General features: G+C 52.1%; 4 protein-coding genes across 4 annotated transcripts, besides 4 other annotated features; 2 read left to right on the top strand and 2 right to left on the bottom strand.

Annotated features, from left to right (window-relative positions):
- Nucleotides 1-1188: 1188 nt before the first annotated feature.
- PODANS_6_2630 (uncharacterized protein) lies at nt 1189-2390 on the bottom strand (the record flags this gene model as incomplete). Its single annotated transcript, XM_001910198.1, has 3 exons — nt 1189-1307; nt 1363-2058; nt 2243-2390. 3 exons carry the CDS (start codon nt 2388-2390, stop codon nt 1189-1191), a joined length of 963 nt encoding a protein of 320 aa, XP_001910233.1.
- A 1161-nt stretch (nt 2391-3551) lies between these two features.
- Nucleotides 3552-4835, top strand: PODANS_6_2640 (uncharacterized protein; the record flags this gene model as incomplete). Its single annotated transcript, XM_001910197.1, has 1 exon — nt 3552-4835. The coding sequence occupies one exon, from the start codon at nt 3552-3554 to the stop codon at nt 4833-4835; it is 1284 nt and encodes a 427-aa protein (XP_001910232.1).
- Nucleotides 4836-5107: 272 nt separating this feature from the next.
- Nucleotides 5108-7561, bottom strand: PODANS_6_2650 (uncharacterized protein; the record flags this gene model as incomplete). Its single annotated transcript, XM_001910196.1, has 1 exon — nt 5108-7561. The coding sequence occupies one exon, from the start codon at nt 7559-7561 to the stop codon at nt 5108-5110; it is 2454 nt and encodes an 817-aa protein (XP_001910231.1).
- Nucleotides 5866-5885: a sequence feature (primer 1123ks).
- Nucleotides 5951-6062: an STS (microsatellite 1123k).
- Nucleotides 6190-6209: a sequence feature (primer 1123ka).
- Nucleotides 7562-8940: 1379 nt separating the features above from the next.
- On the top strand, nt 8941-9677 carry PODANS_6_2655 (uncharacterized protein; the record flags this gene model as incomplete). The annotated part of the gene is made up of 2 exons (XM_001910195.1): nt 8941-9058; nt 9109-9677. 2 exons carry the CDS (start codon nt 8941-8943, stop codon nt 9675-9677), a joined length of 687 nt encoding a protein of 228 aa, XP_001910230.1.
- Nucleotides 9678-10117: 440 nt separating this feature from the next.
- Nucleotides 10118-10246: a sequence feature (rRNA 5S).
- Between the last annotated feature and the right edge of the window lie 23 nt (nt 10247-10269).

The raw sequence follows: 10269 nt of genomic DNA, 5'->3' as shown, positions 1-10269 counted from the left end.
TCCCTTACCCCCCCCCACGGTTTGCCAGTTCCACAAAATTCATCATCATTTCGTACCACCCCCCATCGGACTTCTCGGACAACTCGAATTCTCTCAGTGCCATGCTTAGGAAAGACATACACCTCCTGCATGTCTCTAGTCAGCATGGGCATAATCATACATACCAAAAAAAAAAAAAGCAACATAAGCCACCTAGATACCCCGTAAGCCACCCTCTGCAAAGAGCGAAAAGAGAAAGCAACAGATATAAAAATAACCCAAGACAAAATATCGTCAATGGCTGACCGACAAACATACATAAGGTACTCACCGCAAAAAAGCAATGGTTTTCCCGTTGCACAACATTTATGTGGGTAGGTCTCTTACCTCGGTCAACCCAAATATAGGTATGTATGTACCTATGTATGTGTTGTCAACGTCCTCACAAAACGAGCGTATACCAGCCAACTCAAACCTCCATCTCCATTCGCCCTTCAGAATACCGTCCATCACAAACCCTAGTACTAGTTTCAGCTTTATAATCTGAGGTTGTGGAGATGATTTGTTCCTGCATTAGCGTCCCCTTCCTAGAATCTATGGTCCAATCTCCATCACATCAACGTCACTACCTATACCTATTTTCGGATGAAAGGTTTGGCACTCATGTTATCCCAAGTAGCCTTCACGCATCTCAAGATATCAAACACCATCGCCAACGTAAACACATCTCGAGGTTTGATTGATACCATAAAACTAATAAGCTCCATTAATGAGCATATGAAAACAGTATAAAGCAACAATCAAAAGCAAGACGAGAAAATTACAACGCCTGTTCCTATGGCTACCCGACCTTCAAAGCTTGTCCTAACGTCCAATTCAATGAATGAGATGGCACCCTGGATAGACTCCAGTATGCATTACAATGCTAGTATGATGAAACCATGAATCGCCATTGATACCATAAGAGATGCATAACCGCCAGAGAACAGCTCTTGCTGCGAAACTCACTCTTTAATAAAGCCAATGCCCCCAATAAAACGCCATGACAACAATGAAATCGTAAGACCAAGTGAATCTCGTCAAAAAGAGACGAGTGCCCAAGTGCACCCTGCTCTTCAAGGAGAGAAAAAACTTCATCTAAAGACAGCTGTACTGCTCATCTGGCACAGCTGGCGAAGTTTCATCCGAAGCTTGCTTGAGAGCCATTCTCTAGACTGGCTTGGACGATTCCTCTTCAGAAACAGATGTTGAGTGGGTGAGATGTGAAGGATGAGACGGCTCGTGGGTGATGGATGCATTGCTTCCGGTCGAATCGGTCAACTGACGCTCTGCGTGATATTAGCAATCAATCGAATCCCACTGTCTGACAATTTGGCAACTTACCAAGCTCCTTGATACGGTGCTTCAGCATCTGATTCTCACGAATCAACATTTGAGTCTCGGCTTGGTAGAAAGCACTCTCGTCACGGCAGCCTAGATGCCACTGTTCGCCGCTGTCCCCACTGATCGAGGTCGACCGCAACCTAGGCGACGCTCCTCTACTGGGGGTTCTAGACCGGCGACGTAGATCGGCGCGAGCTACGTCGAACGAGCTGCGCGGATGAGCAAAGACTGGGGACCGCGGCAGGGATCCGGAGCTAGCTCCGGCTGGGACCTGCGGGATCGAAGTGGGAATCGGGGTCGTGGTTCGCTCGGCAGGATCTTCGCTGCCGGCGGCAGAGCCAGACTGCTGGCGCCTGTAGCTATCGACCTGTTCCTGGAGGCGGCGAATTTCGCCAAGGAGCCTATTGACTTGGAACTCCTGCTCAGTCTCCAACTCCTGGTGTATTTCCCCAAGAGATGGTGCTCGGTTGTGACGGGGCTCTCCAGTGGCGATCAATCGAGGGGATCCGGTGACGGACAGTCGGTGGGGGCTCATGGCTCGGAAACTCCCTGGCCTGTTGGTTTGCGAGTCGGAAAGCATCTCTCCTGGTGCTGGCACTGATGGGTCTGCGAGTTGCAAGTTGGTAATGACTTGAGAGAGACGACGGCCGTTGATGGGGGAAGCTCGGCTGGGAGACAAAGGGCTACCAGATGAGCCTTTTGATATTGTTAGCACAGAGCCGTGGTTTACGCAGCCAGCAGCACTCCGCGGATAGCTCAACCAGGACTGCGAATTCAGTTGCGAGGTGACAATAATGCCTCTGAATCGTCCAAGTCGACTACGAAAGAGTGTTGTGGATTTGTGTCTAGGCGTGCCTGGGGTAGGACAGATGACACTTACGTCTGGAGGGTGACTCCCGCTGCAGCTGGGCGTTCAGGGTCGCAGTAGCTTGGAGTGAGATGGAGGGGTGCCTCCCTCCCGGAGAGGGCGAGACAGCGCCGTCTCCGTTGATGGACTTGTTGGTTGGTTCCGGAATGGCGGATGCCATGTTCTGCGCGGTTGTTCTGTATGCGAATTGTGGGTTTTGTATCTTTAGGTACGATAAGTGTGTTTGATAAGTTCAGGAATAGGAAGGCTTTTGACCAAAGATATCTGGTGGTTGTTGATGTCGATTCTGTTGGCCACAGCTCCCGTGACCAGCTGCGTCTTCGGATGTGGTGCTTTTCTTCGTGTTCCGCTTCAGGTCCGTGAGGCGGCAATATTGTTGAGTTGTTTTGTCGGAGCAAGAGAACCAGTGGGGAGACTCTGAGACTCCGAAGCAGTCAAGGCATGACGCTTTTGGGGATGTTGCTGGAAGTGGTCTGGACAGGTCCGGAACAAGGTGGACGTGCGCTGGATGGTGGGGTGAAGCCCCACCAGATGCCCCTTGCTCCTGCCTGCCGAGTGACGCATGACGATCTTTCACAGGCCGTTTTTCCCATCGGACCCGCCCGTGGAAGAACCTTGTGCCTTCCTGAAGCCGGCGAGACTTCACACCTGACCACAAGATGCCATCCTATTTGCTAAAGACGGCTCTCTCTCACCTTCCTCACCGTCTGATATCTGTCATTTTCCCTCAGCCACGTCTTGTTATCTATGACTACGGAGTACCTACCTACCTTGGGTATACTACTCTGCTCTTGTCCCGAATGATTCATAAACAGCATCTGATGTTCCACCGCAAGAACGCCTGACTAACGTGATGCCAAGGCCACCCCCGGAAACAGACTTTGGCTTCCTTGGACGACATCAACACTTGGGATGGCGAGGACAAATAAATAAACTCTGTTTGGCTTTCAACAGGCCACTTTTACCACTTCAATATTGAAATCTGCTGTTTGAAGCGTGTACTGAAGCTTATCTCAGACCCTCAAAGAGGCCAGAATGTGTCATTGGACAATCACGCGGCACCTCGACCCTGCTCCGGCAGCGGTGCAGCAGAGGTCGTTGAGGGCATCCATCAAGCTTGCAGCCCACTAACCCAGGCCCGCCCGAAGAGCGAACAAGCACCGAAGGCACCGAGTCCAGATCCGCCTCACCATCTTGAGATCTCAACCACTGTTCCAAAGGGAGAAACTCGACAGTGAGAAAGTCAATTCTTTTAGCAATAAGTTGGTCCACTCAAGACTAAGCCTTCGATACCCGTGACGGCGCCCGCACGTAAAAAGAAATGCCTGTGCGCAAGGCCCCTTTGCGCCCCCTTATCAAAGCCTTATCGCTATCTTCAGCTTCACCAACACTGTTGACATCAGCACCAACGACGTCATATGCTTTCAGGAGGCTATTTTCCAACACAGCCCGGCGCAATGCAGATTTTACCCACGCCGTAATTGGCGGCGGCGTAGTTGGTTTAGCGATTGCGCAATCTTTGGCCAGGAACCATCCTTCCTCATCAACGCTCCTCCTCGAGCGCCACAATGCCATCGGAACAGAAACCTCGTCCCGCAACAGCGAGGTGATCCACGCAGGCATATACTACGGTGCTGACTCCCTCAAAACTTCCCTCTGCCTCAGAGGCAAGGAACTGCTCTACTCCCTCTGTGCGAAGCATGACATCCCCCACCGCCGCACAGGGAAATGGATCGTAGCCCAAAACGACCTCCAACTCGCGGCCCTCGAGCAAATCCACAACTTTTGCAAGAATGAACTGCACGTCCCTATTGAGTGGGTCTCTTTAGAAACCGCCAAAGAAAGGGAACCAGCCGTCAGGGCAGAGAAAGCCATTTTGGAGTCGCCAACAACGGGAATTATCGACTCCCACGCGCTGATGCTCACCCTGTTGGGTCTGTTTGAAGAAGCGGGCGGTACTCTCGCGTTATCCTCCGATGTGAAAGGTATTACCCCGCTAGGGAACAAGGGCTCCTCAGGCTGGGAACTCGTCGTCTCTGATCCCAGCGGTGAAACCTCCGCCATTACAACGGAAACTCTCATCAACGCTGCTGGATTGGGCGCGGTTGAGATCAACAATCTCATCGTTCCGGAGGATCAACACAAGAAACTGTACTATGCGAAGGGGAATTACTTTTCTTACCCTGCCCCCCAGCCCAAGGTTAACACGTTGATCTACCCCGCCCCTGAGCCTGGCCATGGAGGGCTGGGGACGCATCTGACCATGGATCTTGCGGGCAGGATTAAATTTGGGCCGGATGTGGAGTGGGTTGATGGTCCGGGTGATTTGGAGGTTAATCAGGCTAGGCTGGGGGAGACGATCAGGGAGGTCAAGAGGTATTTGCCTGGTCTGGACGAGGGGCAACTCGTGCCGGATTACGCGGGGATTAGGCCGAAGCTGGGGAGGGCGAGCGCCGTCGCGCATGGGAAAGGGTTTGTGGATTTTTATATTGAGAGGGAGAAGGGGTGGGAGGGGTGGGCGAATTTGTTGGGGATTGAGAGCCCGGGTCTGACGAGTTGTTTGGCTATTGGGGAGAGGGTGGAGAAGTTGCTGTATGGGAGGTGAATGATGTAGGTTTTGTGGGTGGACTAGGTATATAACCAATCTTGAAAGAATATATCCTTGAAGAGCCAATGCAATTTTGATTTGGAAGCATATGTAAGCCCTAATGTGATTTGTGTGATTTTTATGAATTCAACAAGATATGACCTTTGTCGTCTCTATCTACCGGCCCAGACAGTTCCAAATTACTCCTACATGATGGAAAAGTCCTGATCCTGACAGCTTCTAACAAGAGGGTAGTCTAACTAGTACCAAATGTCACATCTCTCCCTCCCTCATGCCAACTCCGAATCCGGCTGCTGAAACGGCCGTCTATCTTGCTCCCCGAGCGACCTCAGCCTTTGAGACAGCAGTCCCGCCGACGGTGTGCTTCCCACAGTGGTGTTCCCGCCATAACCAACATCTCCCTTGCTGAGTTTATCATAACTCGCCGCAGCCAAACCAGTCATTTGCACCCCCGACATAGGCGATACACCCTCCTCCGTATTATCACCCCCCCTCTCCGGTGTTTGCTGCAATGGCTGCTGAAACCCCCTCGGCAGACTCCCAGAAGCACCGAAAGCCACCCGCGGTTGATCTTGTTGTTGTTGTTGTCGCTGCTGCTGCAAAGCAAACCCAACACTCCTCCTCCTCTCACCCTGACCCCCACCCACCACCGGAGAAGGACCCATCACCCTCACCGGCTTATAAGGCGAGAACCTCGGATCAGGATGCGTAATCTCATTCCTGAGCTTCTCCTTCCCATCGGGAACCCTATTGGCAAACACCACCCTGATCGATTTATACAAATAATACCTCCCCTTTGCCGGGCAGCAAATATGCAAGTGAACCAAATAACGAAGCGTCGCCCTGTCACTACCCAACGTGTTGGCGTCGACGACAGGTTTGATATCAGGGACTTTAGTCTCCAGTATCGAACCGGCCGAGTAACTCCTCTGCCTGACAAAAGTTTTCGTCCCTGGCTCCATCCCCGCAAGGTCGTAAGGGACAAGAAAGAGCTTGAGCGCCGTTTTGTTTTGGTTCTTGATGATGATTTGGAGTTGTCCCTTTTCCGGGATGCGGTACCGACCTCCGGGGGGTGATTTGGGGGAGCGGGAGCGGCGTTTCTTGCTGCTGCTGTTGTTGTTGTTGTTGTTGTTGTTGTTGTTGTTGTTGTTGTTGTTGTTGTTGTTGTTGTTGTTGTTGTTGTTGTTGTTGTTGTTGTTGTTGTTGTTGTTGTTGTTGTTGGTTGGGTGTTTGCTACTGTCGGAGAGGTGGTCGCCGGTTTCGTCATCATCATCTTCTGCTGCTGTGACCTTCCGCTCGGGGTATCGTGACTGGAGTTTCTTCTTTGCTCGTTGGCCCTCGTCGGGGTTGGTGAGTCCATTCTCGAGATCGATATTCCCTACGTATGGACTTGGGCCATCGTGTGTTTTGCTTCTGCCATGGGAGGTGCTGGCGTAACTGTAAAAGACGGCCGAGAAGGGGAGGGTGACATGTGGTGGGCAACGGAGGCTGGACTTGCATTTTCCTAGACCGAGAACTCCGATTTGGGCTATGAATTCTAGAGGTTTGGAGGGGGTGGTTGACATGCGACCTCGGAGGATGCTCTCCTCGTAGGATCCGACTAGGGAGGCGTGATGGAGAGGGGATGCCTCTGAGCCCACCGACGGTCGTCTTGCACTCCAAGGGGTGGGTGGTGGTGGTGGTGGTGAGCCGGCAAAGGAAAATACAGGAGTTGAGTTCAGAGATCGTCGAGGTTGGTGGGCTTGATATGGGTGATTGCCCTCACGACGTTGGGGCACTTGTCTCTGGCCAGCCACATTGTTGAGGGAGGGTGGTCCGAAGTTGAGCATGTGCCTTCGTGGGCTCGCCCGGGGACTACTCGAAGCAATATTGATACTATTCAAGGGTAGCGCCAAGTCGATTTCCTCGTTGATCTCTGACTGAACAAGCGGACTCGTTGGTGGCTTGTAGACAAAGCTTGATGAAAGAGACGAGCTAAGTGAAGGTGTTCCCGGTGTACCAAAGGCCTCCTTGCGGTAGTCGAACGCATCCTTGCGGTGGCTTGCAGCTGCATTCCCGTAACCAAAGGGATGAAAGTCTCTTGGTGGTGAGGTCGCAATCCATGGAGCACTGCTGGGCGGTTGAAAGGGGTTGTGATGACTTTGCCTCGCTTCCTTCTCTACCTCACCAGGAGACAGCTCTTGCGGTGTGAAATTGCCGCTATGGAGCGCGGATCGTGGTCTTTCGATATTTAGTCCTTCCTGAAGTTGAGCATCAGGTTGCAGCCCGATCACATCCCCATCCTTTTTCTCGGGTGTTATGGTAGGGGGAGGTAGTAGCCCCGGGGACATGGACGCAGGTGGTGGTGGTGGTGGTGGTGGTGGCGGTGTTCGAGGCGGCAGCGAGATATTGTCTTGCTGGAACAACGATCCCAGATGACGATTTGGCACCCAGGTAGGGCTTTCCCCTCTCTTGATGCGTTCAATCAACTCGGCGCGGTCAGAGACGGCATGTGATGGTGGCTCAGGCGTGGTCGACTTGTAAGGGACGGGAGGGCTATCCGGTATAGGTCCCTCACACAACTCGGTTCTGATACTTTCTTCTGACAGTTTCCTGCTCAATGACCTTGAGAGACCCGGTTGCAACTGTGGAGGAATTATTTTGGTGAAATTATCTTCGACATGATCCGGCACATCTGGCACAGCATCTTGCTGGCCTGCGTCGTCTTCTCGCAGCATGGGCATGATGTTTGAACTTTCGAAATCCCAGATCAGACCACTTGAAGCGAGAAATTAAGACGTCGGCAATATGAGACGAGTTCAAATTCCCGTCACCCTATGTCATTCAAGGTGCCCATGGCGTGTGGCCAAACTGAAGCACCGTGAGCTGGACCTTTTTCTCCACGCGCGAAGGCCTCTGCTTCCGCCTCGGGCCTCAGCCATGCGCTGTCTGTTCGGCCTCGGAGCAGTTGGCGGAATAAGAAGAAAATAACAACAGTAGTGACACCGGAGCAGGGACCCGACGAGCAAAGACAAATAGCAAAGAAGTCGGTTTGATACGTGCAAATTTGAGAGCAGTTTGATGTTTTGGCTGGAAAAGAAGGGTTCTGAATGAATAATGACGAGCGGTACCGAGATAAGGTCGTGACCCGAGTCACTCGATTTCTTTATTTCTCAGATGAGCGCTGGAAACGGCAGCTGTGCCTTGCGCGGGTTATTAAAAGTCCAGACAGGGGCTTGTAAGAGCCTGAATGAAGCAAGCTGACTTGCTCCGAGGCGTTGGGAAAGAGAAAACGGTTCGGACCAAAAGTTGCGTCGATGTGAGTGAATGATTCTGAGCTTCAGACGTTGCTCGATTCTCATAGTGACGGCAGGTCACATCAGGGGACGCTAGACCAGGACTGGGCTTCTGTGGGCGGTTTAAGTACTCCGCTGCTCAGTGGGGGTTAGCGATGTCCACGAACAATGCCGGGTACCTTCATGTGGTTTCTTTTTGTGGTGGCGCTGGCATGCCCGATGCCCCGTGGATTGTCGTGACTGCACTTGTCTTAGGTCCGACCAAGCAAGACCCGTTGGCTCTCGTGGCTGATGATGAGTGAGGGAAAACAGCAAGAAAGCGAACGCCAGGTGGTTGGCCAACAGATTGTCCAGAACCAATGTGCGTCATCGCCACTTCTGGTAGCATGTCGGAACACATCCGCCAAATGCCGTTCAAGGTGCCAGTCAGTGTCAGCATGGATCTTTCCGGCCGGCTTGTCACCCTCGCCCTGTGTCTGAAACCCGAGCTCTTTTGGTGAAAGGAAAAAACAGCCCGTATCTGCCGTGCCTCTGCGCCATCTCCAAATTCTTTGGTGCGCCTGATCAGTGTTGATTGATACCCGGCAGTACAAAGGAAGATGTGTTGGCTGTGACTAACCGAACCTCGAGCATTAGCGCATCTAGCGTTCCATTGCACAACTCGACCCACCTTTAATTGCTTCACCGCCCAAACTGCCAAGTCCCGATAACGCGCTTATCGCGAATCTTCTGGCAAAAAAGTCCCTCCACCACCAGCTCCAAGTATCGTCAATCGTAGATCGAGCTTCATTCAACCCACACACCCCAACATCACACCAACCCCAAAAATGGCACCCAAGCGCCCCAACGAAGACGGCGACGCCGCCGACAAATTCACAAAGAAACCCCGCCAGGGCTTCCGAGTAGGCCCCGACAACCTCCCCGACGGCGCCTGGAAGCGCAAGGGTATGCCACCCCAATGGTCTTGCGCCGCCCTTATACTAACCATCTCTTAGTGACCAAAATCAAAAAAGACCTCATCACCAAAGCCAAAATTAAAAAAAAATACTCCAAGATCAAAGCCGCCCACGCCTCTGAACCCACCCCCGCCCTCCCCGAGCTCCCACCCTCTCCCATAATCCACCCAGCAGGCGCGCCCTCCGAACCAACACCCAACTCACCCTCCCAAACTGGCCCAGCTCCCGAGCCAGACCTCCACCCCGACCGCCTCCACCTCCTCACAACCGACGAACCCCCCAATCCCAACGCCAACGCTCCTGACTTCCCCCCTCTCCCCAAACGCAACAACGGGGACCGCTCCCGCGGCAAAAACCAAAAGCAGCGCAAACCCGACTACTACGAAAAAGAACTCGCCAAAGCGGCTGAACTCAAGGCAAAGCAGGAAGCCCGCAACGCCGAATTTGCCCGGAGGCAAAAGGAACGCGAAGACAGGATCAAGCAGAGAGAAAAGTGGAAAAGGCAAATGGACAAGGCCAAGAGGCCGGACAAGAACGGCAAGATGAGACTCGGAAGGGAGAGCAAAATACTCCTGGAAAAGGTGGAGAGGTTGGTTGAGGGGAAATAAAGGTGGTGTGTAGCGAATATAGCTGTTGAGGGGGTTGGTTGGTGGGGAGAGAGATGGTTAGAGGAATGGGACAGGGGAGAAAGAAGGGGGGGGGTCAGGATGGGAAAAAGTTGTGTGTTTTAATAATCGTGTTCGATACCCTATTTTTGCGATTAATGGAAAAGAGAAAGAAAATGAAATGGACAGAGACCAAAAAGCGATCATGTTCCCGTTGTGATAATCATTAGGGATAAATTTGTTCTTTGTATGCTTTCCTTCAGACCCAAGGGAGACTCCTGCAGGATCGATGTAGGGTAAAGCAACTCTGGATAGAGCGAGAGTTCACCAAAACGACCAACAAGAAAGGCAAAAGAATACATGACGAGAAGCTAATCCTGTTAATTGTTGACAGGCAAGTCATCTTTGGCATGGTCGTATAATATGATGTAAGGGGAAAAAGAAAAAGAAACATACAACACCGAGGATTCCCCAGTAGTCACCCACCTGAGTACTGATTCGGCACTCAACTATTTGACGAGGGCAGAGCGGACGGGATGCCGTATTTGTAGCTGGTTATGGTCATATGTGATAGAGCAGGCAGGAAGCAGACATG

The sequence above is a fragment of the Podospora anserina genome, chromosome 6 (assembly GCF_000226545.1).
Source record: "Podospora anserina S mat+ genomic DNA chromosome 6, supercontig 2".
In the NCBI taxonomy this organism is placed as follows: Eukaryota; Fungi; Ascomycota; class Sordariomycetes; order Sordariales; family Podosporaceae; genus Podospora; species Podospora anserina.
The sequence above is the reverse complement of the archived record's forward strand: the minus strand, read 5'-3'. Positions and strand labels throughout refer to the sequence as shown.